The sequence below is a fragment of the Mus caroli genome, unplaced genomic scaffold (genome assembly GCF_978045245.1).
Source record: "Mus caroli unplaced genomic scaffold, Mus_caroli_1 scaffold_18, whole genome shotgun sequence".
NCBI lineage: Eukaryota > Metazoa > Chordata > Mammalia > Rodentia > Muridae > Mus > Mus caroli.
The window spans coordinates 65,006,593-65,022,049 of NW_028227273.1; the positions used below are offsets into that span (position 1 = coordinate 65,006,593).

At 48.3% G+C, this 15,457-nt stretch overlaps 1 protein-coding gene across 1 annotated transcript in view; it reads right to left on the bottom strand.

Annotated features, from left to right (window-relative positions):
- Positions 1-2,610: 2,610 nt before the first annotated feature.
- The window catches only part of Pnpla1 (patatin like domain 1, omega-hydroxyceramide transacylase), a 32,708-nt gene continuing 19,861 nt past the window's right edge, over positions 2,611-15,457 (bottom strand). Inside the window, exons 4-10 of the mRNA XM_021149477.2 lie at positions 14,843-15,052; positions 13,920-13,980; positions 10,124-10,816; positions 7,982-8,066; positions 6,061-6,183; positions 4,822-4,921; positions 2,611-3,066 (exon numbers count right to left, since the gene is read on the bottom strand). Of these exons, the coding sequence (XP_021005136.1) occupies positions 3,043-3,066; positions 4,822-4,921; positions 6,061-6,183; positions 7,982-8,066; positions 10,124-10,816; positions 13,920-13,980; positions 14,843-15,052 (1,296 nt within the window). The 3' untranslated portion in view covers positions 2,611-3,042. The remainder of the gene's footprint in view (positions 3,067-4,821; positions 4,922-6,060; positions 6,184-7,981; positions 8,067-10,123; positions 10,817-13,919; positions 13,981-14,842; positions 15,053-15,457) is intronic.

The window sequence follows — 15,457 nt, forward strand, 5'->3', positions numbered from 1 at the left end:
ATGGGAAAAGGAGGGCATGGTTGAGGGGACGTTTACTGTACATATGAATGACAGAGAAGCCAGAGGCATCTGGGAGAGTCCAGACTGTGCATGGTTAGCAGACTGACGCAGACCATGAGATGGCAGTGGGAATCCATAGAGGAAGGAGGGGCTGTGGACCAAAAGAGAGGCCACATAGCCAAAATGGCTGGTTATATATATAGGATGGGAGAATCTTGGGTAAGGGGAAGAAAGCTCTAGTGTTGGAGAGACTGCGGGGGTAGGGGGGCGGGGCATGCGAGCCAGGATGAGTCTGTAACAGGCACTTGTGAGTATGGACTGAGCCAGAGTCTGCCTTGGTTTGTTAAATAGGCACCTCAGCCATTTGTCCCAGGTTTCTCTGAGACCTCACAATATTCAGTTTGAATTCAGCCTGGGTTGTAAGGTTCAGGATTCTCCAAGAATGACACCCCTGGCCTTGAGCAGTATGTAAACGCAGAACTCCGGCATGCTGGGGTCTTCCATTATCAGAATAGAGAGCTTGCAGGCCTGATTTAAAGCACATTAGGGAATTCTGGGGCAGGTGGCTGACCTCTATGTTAATCTGTTGGGTCCATCTCTAAGGGTGCTCTGTTACTGGCTGGAAACTTGCTGGGGAGGTCTGGGAACTGTTACTGAGGAAGTAGCTGAGGAAGTCTGGAAACTGTAGCTGACCCACTGTCCTTGCTTCAGGCCAGGGAGCTGGGATATTACCTGGTCGGGAAGGCTGGAGCCTGGGGGATTTTTTTCTAATAGCAATTGACTGCCTTGGGCTTGCCTGGACTCGCCCAGTTCTTAGGCCCAGTCTGAAGTCTGCCAATCTGAAGTCTGAAACCGAATGAGCCTAGCCTTCTCAAGCTATGTAAGACCCAGTCCACTAGCAAATATCCGTGCATGGGCATGTTGATAAAGAAAGAGCCAGGTACAGTAGCACAGACCTTTGATCCCTGCACTGAGGAGGCAGAGACAGGTGAATCTCGGCGAGTTCAAGGTCAGCCTGGTCTACAGAGTGAGTTCCAGGCTGGCTAGCACTACCTACCAAGACCTCATGCTTGAAGACAAATAAATAAAAAAGGAGGGGTTTAAAGGGACTAATAAAGTTAACATAGTCAGCCAATGAGAACACAGGATGCCCAGCTGTACCTTCCCCCCAGCCTTGAGCAGGCTGGCTCAGACCTCACTTGCCACTGCCAGCTAGCCCACCTAGGGTGGTAAAGTCTATTGTCCTGCCTCAACTGCAGCTTTTCTCCAGGACAGCACTACCAGCTGATAGGCTGAACCTGTTCTCCTGGTACTAACCTGACAAAGCAAGGAGATCCTGGCATGGTGGACTTTATAAGCTCAGACTCATAAATAAACATTGGCCTTAATCAGAAAACCTTGTCTTGGCTCATTAATTAGTTTCCCAGCCTTTCCCATACAAAACCCCATCTTCCCAGTGGCTGCAGGTGGCTACACCCAACAAATCTGAATCTCGGGTAAATGATTTCGATGTCAGGAACAGATACAAGGAAAAACAATTGTTTGGTGTTTGCCTGAGGTTTCAGTCACAAGGCATCCTGGGGTTTATCTGCCAACCCTGGAACTGCAATAAACACCTGCATTACCTCAAAACGGGGGAAACTAACAGAACCCTAGAGAACCAACAAGGGGGTTCTGTCTCTTTGGACGATGGTGACGTTGGAGGTGCTCAGTTTCGAAGCCAGCATTTGAGTTAAGCACATGCTGGTGTGGCCTGTGGTATGGGCCTGGCTGGGCTGGAGCAATGGGGACCACCTTCTGCAGGACAGGCTGGAGATTGAGGCTTAGAGTGAGAACCATCTTCCAAATCCTAGCCAGAGTGACTCCGCCTTGCAGCAAGCTGCAGGGTACACTTTCTTCACAGCCGCCTTTGGCAGAACAAGGCCTCCTTCCCAAGGTCAGTGACCAAGAGACTTAGAAGGGTAACTGTGACGCGCAGGCAAGTGTGCCACCTGCCTAGAATCTGGTCTATTTGTGCCTGTATCTGCTGAGCCTGTGGTCCAGTCTCCAGGACTGGTTTAACACCAGGTCTTGAGTGCTCCTTTGTTCTCAGCTGAGATGCCTATTAATGTAGCAAAGAGGACCAGGCCAGGCACTTAGTATCCCTCAGTCCTAGCTGTTACAGGGTTCTCCAGGCTGGCCTTCCCTGGGCCTCTACCCTGAACTCTCCAGCATAGGTGCTGGGCTGCCCTTCTCCCAGCTGTTCTTCCCTATATAATCCATCCATTTGGCTACGTGTTTATTTTACCCTTTACATCTGGGCCTCTTGGCTCCTGACCTTCTCACATGGCCCACCTCAGGGTCACATTCACTCTGGACTCACAGATGGCTCTGGCTATTTTCTCCCATGTGTCTGCAATAAACTAGCTTCCCCATATCTGGGAGCAGTCACGTCCTTTTTATTTTTTATTTGATTCAGTGCTTTCATAGAGTCTGCAACAGTTCTGCCAAAGACTTAAAGTGCAAAGGCTAAAGTTGTGTCTTAAGTTTTAATTACTGTGCCTAAGAAATCTATAAAACAAAAATGTTTTCAACCTCAAAGTCCCACTTGCTCAGGGACAGATGAACCTATAAGCCCCACGAGCCCAAGGACAGATAACTTCCTGGATACTGGAGGGTGCTAGTTATGTAAGATAACAAGCAGCTGGTTTCTGCTTCTGTAAACAAGCTTGCTTGCTCCAACAGCACAGATGTGCTTGATCGCATTGTAGGCAGGAGGTACAGTCAGGAGGTATGCTTGCCCCCGGATTGGACAAAAGCAGGATTGTGTCCCTCCTCCCAGATGGATGGACCATGAGTGGTATGTGTTGATGTCTGCCTGTCCATCCAGAGCAGAATGGTGGGAGGACAGCAAGACTGGAAGCAGGAGACTCTGAAGACCAGGAAACCCAAACTTGGGGGAGTAGACTTTCTGCAGCACTGGATGGCTGAGGGCACCCCTGGTCCCAACAGGCCTCGGGTGGAAGGCTGGACCCAGGTCACTGGGGTTTCTCCTGCTCCGGCTTAGGAGCTCTGGCCACTCACTCCCTAAGAAAGGACAAAGAGTCGTCATTCTGAGTGACGCTTACTTAGGACAAGACCTTCTTCCCAGCATTCTCTCTGTTGCACTCCATCAAAACAAGGGATCTAGGATTGTTACAAAAGCCAGTTTAGAGGTTCACTTTATTACCCCAAGGCCCTTACCTGTTCTGCAAAGGGGGTTCCCCATTGGGAGTGATCTCTCTCTCTCTCTCTCTCTCTTTCTATCTCTTTCTTTTCTGTTTTTGTTTTTGTTTTTTTTTAATTTTTGACAGGGTTTCTCTGTGTAGCCCTGGCTATCCTGGAACTCACTTTGTAGACCAGGCTGGCCTCGAACTCAGAAATCTGCCTGCCTCTGCCTCCCGAGTGCTGGGATTAAATGCATGCACCATCTCTCCAGCCCCTAGCCATGGTGCTTTATTGCAGCAATAGAAAAGTAATACAAGCTGGGTGTGGTGGCACACGCTTTAATCTCAGCACTTGGGAGGCAGAGGCAAGCAGATTTCTGAGTTTGAGGCCAGCCTGGTCTACAAAGTGAGTTCCAGGACAGCCAGGGCTACACAGAGAAACCCTGTCTCAAAAAAAAAAAAAAAAAAAAAAAAAAGAAAGAAAGAAAGAAAAAAAGAAAAGAAAAAGAAAAAGAAAAAAAGAAAAAGAAAAAAAGAAAAAGAAAGAGAAAAAGAAAGAAAGAAATGTTAAAGATTAATTGATTCTTGTTTTTCCAGATGGGTGGGGTGGTCTTCTGACTGTTCAGTTCAATTGCGTGGCTAATATTCTATGTCAGGTATGAAAACAGGTGGATCATGGAAATATGAGTACTATCTAGAGGTTTTCAGTACAATGTTTTTTGTTTGTTTTGATTTTGTTTTGTTTTGCTTTTGTTTTTGATTTTTTTTTTCAAGACAGGGTTTCTCTTTTTTTTTTTTTTTTTTTTTTTTGGTTTTTCAAGACAGGGTTTCTCTGTATAGCCCTGGCTGTCCTGGAACTCACTCTGTAGACCAGGCTGGCCTCAAACTCAGAAATCTGCCTGCCTCTGCCTCCCGAGTGCTGTTGTTTTTTATTTTTAAGGCAGGATTTCTCTGTGTGGCCTGGTCCATCCTAGAACTTATTCTTTATACCAGGCTGGCCTTAAATTCAAGGAAATGCCCGCTTCTGTCCCTGAATGATGATGGAAATGAAGGTGTGCACCACCACTGCCCAGCTGGATAGTATCTTAACTAGCGATTCTCACCCTTCCTAACCCTGCGACTCTTTAATACAGTTCCTTGTGTTGTGGTGACTCCCAACCATACAATTATTATTATTTTTAAAAGATTTATTTATTTATTATATGTAAGTACACTGTAGTTGTCTTCAGACACACCAGAAGAGGGCATCAGATTTCATTACAGATGGTTGTGAGCCACCATGTGGTTGCTGGGATTTGAACTCAGGACCTTTGGAAGAGCAGTCGGCACTCTTAACCACTGAGCCAGCTCACCAGCCCCCCATTTTGGAGTTTTTGACATAAGCTCTCATAATGTAGTGTTGGCTGGCTTTGAACTCACAGAGATCCACCTGCTTCTCCTTCCCCAAATGCTGGGACTAAAGGTGTGCACCACCACACGCAGCTCTCCGCTGTCCACACAACGGGCTGGAGCTGACCATGGCTGTGCCAGAAAGGGAGGGAAGGGCAGAAATGAAGCCATACGCTCAGGGTTGCTACATCCTCCTGAGACAGGAGAGGCAGAGTCACTCTTGGGTGACATCCGGGGAGGTCCATACCTCGGGGTAGCTGTATTCTTGGATCCGGCTGGGATGAGGTTTGTACGTGACCCAAACTGTCTTGGGGAGTACAGGAAAGTTAAGTGGACAAGGTGCAGACCTGGATTGGAGAAGCCAAGGACACATTCGTGAGGGCAAATAAGAAAAGCCATTAGAGTCCCAAGCCTAACCTTCACCTGCTGTGTGACCCCAGGGGAGCCCCTTGCCCTCTGTGAGAAATTACAAGGTCCTACAGAGCCCACCATAGAAGTACTCTTGGCATTTAGACAGAGGGAGCCTTGAACCTTGACCCTCCAAACACAGGCAGGTTCCTAGACTTATCTGTGACATGAGACTCTACACAGGCAATTGTGAGCCAGCAGGAGGGTCCCAGCATCTACTCACAAGTTGGAGAACCCAAGAGGGGTGTTCAGTGCATGCCTCCAATTCTGCCCGTCTGAGGTCAGGCCTTGGGACCCACGAGACAAAGCCGACTCCAGAAAATCTGTCCTTTGACCTCTCCAGCACACACGGGCACAATCAGTAAGTAAATAAACGTCAAAAATGTTTAAAGACGGGGCTGGTGAGCTGGCTCAGTGGTTAAGAGCACCGACTGCTCTTCCAAAGGTCCTGAGTTCAAATCCCAGCAACCCCATGGTGGCTCACAACCATCCATAACGCAATCTGATGCTATCTTCTGGAGTGTCTGAAGACAGCTACAGTGTACTTACATATAATAAATAAATAAATAATGTTTAAAGAAATTTCTACCAAATGAACTTAAGGACGGTCAAAAGCAACTTCCTGTTTGTCCGAGTAAGGTGTCTGCTGGCCAAAGAATGGCATAAGCTAGATAGGGTGTCACCTGTTTATAATTCCAGGATGTCACCTGTTTATAAGTCCAGGACAGGAGAGTTGGCAGCAGAAGGAGATCAAAAGCTCCAAGTTAGCTTTAGCTGCCCAGTGACTTTGAGGCTAGCCTGGTCTACATGATGAGTTCTGGGACAGTCAGGGCTACTCTGCTCAAAACAACACAGCACAACACACAGTTGAGAAGTAGCTGGCAAACCTCCAGGATCCATCTACCCCGACACCTGATGGCTTCTGAAGGGTCCCATTCACAGGGTGGCCTGCACTGCACACTCACAGGCTTATGAGCCGGGTCGCCCCTGCTTTTGCAGGTGGGAAAATGGAGACTCAGAGCCCAGATGTTCTAACTGTGAGCGCTGAGCTCTCCTGGCAGAGCCCTCTTTCCCTTACTTCAGTTTGCTCGCCGGCTTCTTGGACTGGGCATTTCTGTGGAAGCACTCTCTGGTGGCATTGGTCTTCTGTTTCCTCTTGAACATCGTTTTTGCGGTGTTTGAATCCTCACCAGGACCCTCCCTGGGCAAAGAGACAAAGGAGGTGCTTGTTACAGCAGCCTGAACAGTGTCTGCCACCATCCGAGTCCTATTCTAGCTCAGCAGACCCAGTGGCCCTGGCCAAGGTCGATGTCCCCAGAAACACATCTGATTACTATTCACTGTTTATCTGGGCAATAACCAGACCAAGGAGACAAACAAAGCCCAAACTTACGCCTACTAAATGTAGTCGCAAAGAGGTTAAAAATCACACAAACTTAATGCATATGCTTTACGTATTTTATCTTAAACAGTCAAAGTTTTTTTTAAGTTTTTTTAATTTTTATAAAATTTATTTTTATTTGTATTTTTAAAAATTTATTTGTTTATTATTATACATAAGTACACTGTAGCTGTCTTCAGACACACCAGAAGAGGGCATCAGATCCCATTACAGGTGGTTGTGAGCTGCCATGTGGTTGCTGGGAATTGAACTCAGGACCTCTGGAAGAGTAGTCAGTGCTCTTAACCTCTGAGCCATCTCTTCATCCCCAGGATTTTTTATTTATGTGTAAGTGTGTCTACATGTAGGACACATTCACAGAGACCAAAAGCAGATGTCAGAGCCTCTGGAGTTAGAGCTATAGGCCATGGTGGGCTGCCCAACGTGCGTGCTGGGAACCGAACTTGGATCAAGTGCTTCTGTAAGAACAGTTTGTGTTCCTAACCACTGAGCCACCTCTGTACACACCCTCAGTTGTAGATAAAATTTCATAACAGGGTGGGGGGAGATCAGATCCATCCTAATAAGATTGGTGTGAAGCAAATACAAGTGTCTATGGAAAAATGCCTGAGAACATGATGGCACACACCTATAATCTCTGAACTCGGAAGGCAGAGACAGGATTGCTCGCTCAGGCCAGCCCGGGCTGTGCAATGAGACCCACATCCAACAATAAAATTAAAGAACACAATGTTTCAACCCCGCTTTTCTAAAAAAGCGTTGGGGGGGGGGCGGGGTTGACAGATGCATGACCCCCTTACTGATCTTTCATTGGCCAATCCAACTGTTATCCAACCAGCAAGGGAGCCTGGGAAATGTAGTTTTCAGATACCTTGAAGAACTACAGATCTGCAGTCCAGTGTCACGGCTGTAGAGATAATGATGGAGCGTGTGCATTCCACAACCCAGACAACTGAGGCATACTCTTTTGGTTTGGTTTTTGTTGTTGTGGTCAAACACTCTGACAAAGTCACTTAAGGGTGTATTTGGTTCACAAATCCAGGCAACTGTCAGTTGCTGATAGGAAGTGAAGGCTGCAGGAACTTGCAACAGCTGGTCTCTTTACACCCACAATCAGGAGCAGAGAGAATCGAACCATGCTTGCCCCTGCTCAGCCCACTCTCTCCTTTTCATTCACTTCAAGGTTATAGTGCTAGGGGCTAAAGCCACGTACCTCCATGGCAGCTCCAACAGAGACTTTTGAGAGTCCTTTTCTACCGTTAGAGGCTACCCAAGGCTAGGATGCTGCACCTGTTAGACCATCCCAATTGTGGCTTCACCCAAAATAAGACCCGGGACCTGGAGTGCACATGCTCCCAATGTCCTAGAACAGGTTGTACCCAGTGTGTGCTGGAGTGGGGGAGAGGGGTGGTATCGCCCCATGGACAGGTTTACCCACTTAGCGTCCCACTGCGGGAGAGAGAAGAGGGCACGGAGCGTGAGCTGCTGCCCCACAGACTAGGTGATACCCAAACAGCCAAAAGCGCAGAAACCTCACTTAGCTGGGGCCCCTCCTCTGAGCAAAGGAGAGAACAGTCCTGAGGAAAGAGAAACTTACACCAGCAGAGGCTTGTGGGGGGCTTCCTTCCTGGTACCCGGTGCTGCCGAGCCTGTCAGCTGTGATGAGGCGGGAGACCCTGTAGCTGGAGGGAACACCGGAGTTAAAAGAGCAGGGAGTGGGTACTGACTGGGTCATTTTGGAAATAACAATAGTGAGTGTGTCTGAGAGCGAACGGCAAGGATGCCAGTTGTCGTGGCTCAGCACCCCTTTACTCCCAGTACTCGGGAGTCAGAAGCAGGTGGATTTCAGAGTTTGAGGCTCGCCTGGTTTACATAGTGAGAGGCCGACTATCCAGGACCCAATAGTGAGATGCTCTTGTTAAAGGAATTTTATTTTATTTTATTTTATTTTATTTTATTTTATTTATTTGGTTTCTTTTTCTTTTTCCAGTTCTTCGAGGCTGGGTTTCTCTGTGTAGCTTTGGCTATCCTGGAACGAACGCACTCTATATAGTCCCGGCTGGCCTCAAACTCTGAGATCCACCTGCCTGTAACTGTAACTCCAGGGGATTCAGCGCCCTCTTCTGACATCTTTGGTACCAGGTATGGATGTGAGCAAGGCACAGAAACATGCACACGAACTCAGTAAACAGAACCTTTTTTTTTTCCAGACAGGATCTCTCTACATAGCCTTGGCTGTCCTGGATCCTGATCTAGCTTGTGAACACTAGGCTGGCCATGAACTTCGAGATCTGCTTGCTTTTGCCTCAAAAGTGCTACGACTAAAGGCAGGGGCCAGCGCATCCAGCAAACATAATTTTTATTATTATTTATTTATTTATTTATTTATTTTTGGTTTTTCGAGACAGGGTTTCTCTGTGTAGCCCTGGCTGTCCTGGAACTCACTTTGTAGACCAGGCTAGCCTCGAACTCAGAAATCCGCCTGCCTCTGCCTCCCAAGTGCTGGGATTAAAGGCGTGGGCCACCACCGCCCGGCCATAATTTTTTTTAAACCATTGTGATTTTTTAAAAAATTGTATGAGCTGTGGGAGGAATCTCACTATCCCCAACAAATCAAAATTCAAAACACACGTCTGGATGTAGGCATGTACGAATATTTCAAAGAATGAGATTATTTTGAAATAATAAGCAAACAAGCAAGGAAGCAATAAAACCAGCAAAGAATGCTCTCTCCTCCTCGTATTTAAGAGTCAAGTTATCACATCAGTGGATCTGATGCAGACTGAAGGCTGCAGCTGCTGTGGGCAGACGCCGCTGTTCCCGCCCCGTGGTGACGTCAGAGGGCGGGGCCTGAACACCCACCAACGCAAGGGAGTAAACCACCTTGGAATGAAGATTATTATTAGGACCAGCGTGTATATCTCGAGTGAGTGTTCAAATGGAGTCAAAGATGGATACTGGGTGTAGTCCTCAACTGATTTGGGTTTTGGTTTTTGGTTTTTTGGTTTTTTTTCAAGACAGGGTTTCTCTGCGTACCTCGATTGTTCTGTAACTTGCTCTATATATCAGGGTGGCCTTACTCTAAAGAGATCTGCTTGCCCCTGCCTCACAAGTGCTGGAATTATATATTTAATTAAAAATATTTTTTTAAGGCTCATCAGTCATCAAGCTCCAGAGATCTGCCTGTCTTCCTGTCCTCAGCGCCAGAGTTACAGACATGGGCCGCTGTACCAAGCTTTTATGTGGGTTCTGGGGATAAAACTCTGGTTCTCATGAGTTTATTTTTATTGGTTAAAATTTTGTATAAATTGTATGAGTTATAAATATAAAAGGCTCTATTATAAGCCTTTAATATCAATATATTAAATTCCATTTTATTTTATTTAAGATTTAGTGGGTTTTTTTTTTTAAGTTGTGTAAATGGGAGGTGTGTGCAAGAGTAGGTGCCCATGGGATCCAGAAGAGGGGACAGACATGCTTTTGAGCCACCCAGTGTCCTGGCCTGGCCACCAAAATGAACTCTGGTCCTCTAAGAGAACAGCAATAATAGCTCTTAACCCCTGCGCCGTCTCGCCAGCCTCTCGGTGGTGGTTTTTGCTGCCAGAGGGAGGGGCTGAGCTTCAAGGCGCAAAGACACAGACAGGAGTCAGTATCCCCTGCGGAGGCTGCTCAGATAGATGGCTAATCTCACCCTCAGAACTGATGTTTCTTGGTTCCGCCAGAGCAGGGAGGGTCATACCTGGGGGTCGTTCTGGGCCTAGGTCCTCCACAGGTGGCCGGGCAGGTGGTGTTGAAGGACTTAGGGGCGGAAGTCCAAGTGTTGCCCTGGCTGGTGTGGCTCCCTGGGAAGATCTGCGCAGCAGTCTAGGGGACTCGGGTGACCCAATAGGCACAGAGGATCCAGTCTTTAAGCCTCGTGAGTCTGTAGCTGGGAGCAACACAGGTGGCAAGGTGGTTGTGCTCTGTTCGTCGGTGGCAGAGGCCAGAGCATCCTTCACTCCTCGTTCTGTGGCAGAGTCCAGGGCACCCTTCACTCCTCGCTCCGGGTTTGGAGTTTGAACATTTATTGGGCAACTGTCACTGGGGCCAGTGGGCCTTATTACTGGGACCGGCTGGGCTGGGGATAATGGCGATACGGATGGTTGCTTGGATGTAGAGACCCGTAGTGACACGGGTGAATCCACAGACCCCTTGCACCCAGATTCAGGTGTCTGCACTGAGGGGGCGGCTGAGGAATGGCTGTCCTTTCTGTCCTTTTTGGGAGACCCCTGTACATGGGTTTGTGAGGAGTCTTCTGGGCTTCTCCTCGGTGCTGGCAGGTTCTGCAGACTCGGAGGTGGGGGCTCATGGCCAAGGGCGACCTCTATCTGGCAGTATACTTCAACCCTCGGGAAAATCACTCTCTTGCTGGGAGAGTCAAGGTACGCTGCATCTAAGAGAAACAAACCACAGCGCATCAGATCTGATGGGCACGTAGCGTAGTATGGGTATGTCTGCAAAATCTACATAAATATGATACATGATGGGCACAGCGTGGCCCCAGAACTTGGGAGCTAGGCAAGAAGATTGTAAGGACAGAGATCAGATTGTAGGTGTGAGGGGTGTTGGTGGAGGTTGGGGGGACCATAAAGAAACTCCAGGAGCTCCGTTTTTGTTTTTTGTTTTTTCAGACAAGATCTCATGTAGCCCAGGCTAGCCTGGCCTCAAATTTACTATATAGCCAAGGATGACCTTGAATTTCTATTCCTCCTGATCCCACCCCTCCCCCACATTCCCAGTGCTAGGATTACCACATGCACTACCCTGCCGGGTTTATGAAGTACTGGAAATTAAACACAGGTCTTCGTGCATGCTAGGTAAGTACTCTAATCGAGTCCCGGTCCCAGCCTCTGCAGAAAGACCCAGATGATAGATTACGCATGTATGGGAGGACCTTGTTGGAAGGAGTGCGGGCGAGGCCTGCTGGGCACAGCTGGGAGCAGACTGGCATCGTCAGCCTCCCCTTTCCCACACCAGGGAGGCAGGCGGGGCTAGCGGCTTCCTAGCTGTAGGAGTAGCTTAGCTGGGTGGATGAGAGCTTTTGCAGAGGGAGGAGAGACGGGGTGAGGATGAGATTGAGGGGTCCAGGGCGGCTTCATCCTGTGTGTGATGAGTGCCCCCCCCAACCAAGCAGAGAGCATTCTAACTGCTTTCAAGTGGCAAGTGGGAACCGATAGTATGGCTCTGGGTACCAGTAGCTCCTGAACCTGTGCCAGTAGAAAAATCCAAGAAGCCTGGCGGGAGGGAGGGACTCGTGCACGTGAGCTGGCGCCAACGAGCTCGCGCCACCTGGCGGACGACGCGAGCATCACAAGGAGCCCGGGAAGAACCTGGGCTTCCTTTGCATTGAGACAGGAATCGGAGGGTGTAGTTAAGCTGTGTCCCACATGCAGAGGGGGTGTGTGTGCCTGGCTGGGGAAACAGAGTCGCCTCCAAAATTTACGTATCAAATTATAACATTTTCCCAACCTCAAGTTCCTCACAAACACCGTCACCCTGGAAGATTGAGGGCTTCCAAGCTAGTGGCCAAAGAATATTGACCCACCAACCCCCTCATCCTCCAGGCTCTGGGACCTCACAGTAAAACTCCCTGAGATAGTCTCTACCATTGCCCTCCTTTACAAATACGGAAGCTAGACCCCAGGAGGTTCATTACTGGCCACCCCAAAGGTGTCAGGAGCTCAGGAGCAAACCCTTCTTTACAAAATGGAGATAAGTCTCTGCGAGCAGAAGTGATTTTCTCCCAAGCGCACACAGCTTAGGGGTGCGGCTGAGAGCCCCACTTGTCTCTGGAAGCCAAGCAGTTGTCAATCTCTGTCCCTGTCTCCACCGTCCCTCCCTCTCCCCATCATTCTGTTTTCCAAGTCTCTCGATGCCTGGACAGGAGGAGTCAGGACCCAGGAGAAAGTAAAGAGAGAGGCTAAGGAAGCTGGAAAAGTCAGGAAGTAAATTTAAAAAAAAAATATATATATATGTATATATATGAAGACACACACACATATATATGTATGTATTATGTATGTGTATATATATATAATATATATATATATATCTTAGTAAGAAAATATCATTCAACCCTTACTTTTGTCCCCAAGTATTTCTTTCCCTAAAGTATTATTTTATTTTATTATTTTTTAAAGATTTATTTATTTATTATATGTAAGTATACTGCACCTATCTTCAGACATACCAGAAGAGGGCATCTGATCTCATTACAGATGGTTGTGAGCCACCATGTGGTTGCTGCGAATTGAACTCATGACCTCTGGAAGAGCAGTCAGTGCTCTTAACCGCCAAGCCATCTCTCCAGCCCTAAAGTATTATTTTAAAGTCACAGAGATGTGTAGCCATATCAGAATAAGGGATGCTTGGAACTCAAAGGCCAGAAGCCGAGTGTTCTGTATAACTGTGATAGAATATTATACATCTACTCCGAAGATTGTGTGACCGTGCAGAGAAAGGCTGGGCCGGCATTCGGTAAGCACCCCTGGCCCTGGAATTCCCTCAGTCTGAAACCACACTCTACGTAGTTAACCCTAAGTATAGGCAGGTCTTTGATCTCTCTCCATAAAGATGATTGCCAGACCTTCATGGAGTTTGCAAGCATTAGCCTCTGTGCTGATGATATTCGTCTGATAAAGGCAGGAGGAAATGGGTCTGACCCCTTCCCAGACTAATAAAGGACGTTGATCTGTAAATCACTCAAATATAACTACTCCAGGCTAGGTCCAGAGCAGCTCAGGCTGGCCTAGAAGCAGCTACACAGCTAAGGATGACCTTGAACGCCTGGCCCTCTAGCCTTTACCTGAGTGGCAAGCATTAATTCTTGCACCACCCTTGTCTGATGCGGTGTTGAAGACTGAACCAGGGTTTTGTGCATGCCAGGCAAGGGCTCTACCAACTAAGCGCTCCAACCTTTTTGCTTTTAATGTCATAAATATGTGTTTAGAAATATTCTAGGGCTGGTGAGATGGCTCAGTGGGTAAGAGCACCCGAGACTGCTCTTCCGAAGGTCCAGAGTTCAAATCCCAGCAACCACATGGTGGCTCACAACCATCTGTAATGAGATCTGACTCCCTCTTCTGGTGTGTCTGAAGACAGCTACAGTGTACTTCCATATAATAAAAAAGAAAGAAAGAAAGAAAGAAAGAAAGAAAGAAAGAAAGAAAGAAATATTTTAAGCTGGTCAGTGGTGGTGGCACACGCCTTTAGTCCCAGCACTCGGGAGGCAGAGGCAGGCAGATCTCGGAGTTCAAGGCCAGCCTGGTCTACAGAGTGAGTTCTAAGACAGCCAGGCTACACAGAAAAACCCTGTCTCAAAAGACTAAAACATATTTTATATATTTTTTTCACGGTCTTGGGCAGTGTGGGCTGCTAGGTCTCTGTCCTTCTGTCCAGCTTTCTTAGCTACAGCTTTGGGACACTGTCCTCTACCCAGATTAATATTCCCACCCCTGCCACACTCCTTGCCCCGCCCCTAGGCTCCAGGTACTCACTCAGCCTCCGCAGGTATGAGACAGCATCATTGTATCCCCGATAGTAATATTCCTGCAGGATCTAAATGTTAACAGAGGAATATAAACGGATGCTGCAGCCACCAAGAGAGCCAGCGTCCCACCATAGACACTCTATAAATAGACACTCCCCATATCCTCCCTACCCAGGACCACATCAGCAAGCCCTGCCTGGGCTATACCTCCCATCCCCCACCATCTGCCCAGGAGGCTGGGAAGCAATTGCTAACACAGCAGGGGTGGGCGTGTCAGCGTGCTGGTCACCTGTTCCCAGAGCATCACCAGCCTCCACTGTGGGAGTTGGTGGGAGTTTCTGGGGAACCAGAGACCACACATCTGGGTCCTAAGAAGGACAGAGCTTGGTGTTTCCCCAGCACTACTCTTCATTGGCTGTGAAGCTGTAACTACCCACAGCCTCACTTTCTTCATCTGTCAAATGGGGACAGTGACAGTGTCTTTGCAGATGTCATTGGGATGGGTGTGTGAGAGCCATGTCCACAGAGCTTTCTCTGAGGGGGGGGGGGCAAACTGGAAACATTTAAGTCTTTGCTGACCGCTTATTCTGCTGTGTGATTTTGTTTGGAGATAGGATGGCATGTAGCCCAGGCTAACCTCAAACTCCCTGTGGAGCTAAGGATGACCTTGAACTCCTGGACCTCCTGCCTCCACCTCCCCAATACTGGGATTACAGCACTCGACTGTCTTCAGTCTGTGTGGTGCTGGGGAATCGAACCCAGGGCTTCATGTGTGCTAGGCAAGCATTCTACCAACTGAGCAACATCTTTAGCCCTGATTGTTTTTAGCAATCCTTTAAACATGGCAAAACCCTGGGCCCTCTGAGGGGAGAGGCACAAGAGGAGGGATCCATCTGTTCTGCATCCCACCCCATCGGCCCTGTCTCTCACCACCAGGTCCGGGGGGAACAGCGCATGTGTCATGCGGGTGATATTCTCCAGAGAAAACTGGAAGGAGAAGTTGAACATTCGGAAGTCATGGAAGATGGTGGGGCAGTCTCTCGGACAGATGTCCTGCTGGCTGCTGAAGGTGGAGATGGTGATGGAGTCTGTCCAGAAGGCACAGGGCTGCATGCTTGTGAAGCCACCGTCGATGTATCTCTGCAGGGAAGAGAAGAGAGACGTTCAGCCAGAGAAGACACAGGGGAGCTGGGGCCATGGAAGAGACACCTTTTGCAACCAGCCTTGAGGCTGAGGTCCCTAAGATAAATGGTGGGTGGTGTGGGCATGGCCACTTGCTGCATCTCTCAGGGCCTTGGAACTCCCAAGTCTAATGCTCTGGGCCCTGGACTCTTCTCCCTTAGAGAATCTTGCTGATAACTGGTCTCTGTATGGGGTCCCTCCTCTGAATGACTCAAGAGACCAAGGTCCCTTCTACAACCTCACAGTACAGCCATCTCTAACCCCTTTCATTTGGAGTTGGGGGTGGGGTGGGGCTTCTGTTGGGTTCCTTACTTATGAATAGAACAAAAGATGACCAGTACTCTCTTTTTTTTTTTTTTTTTT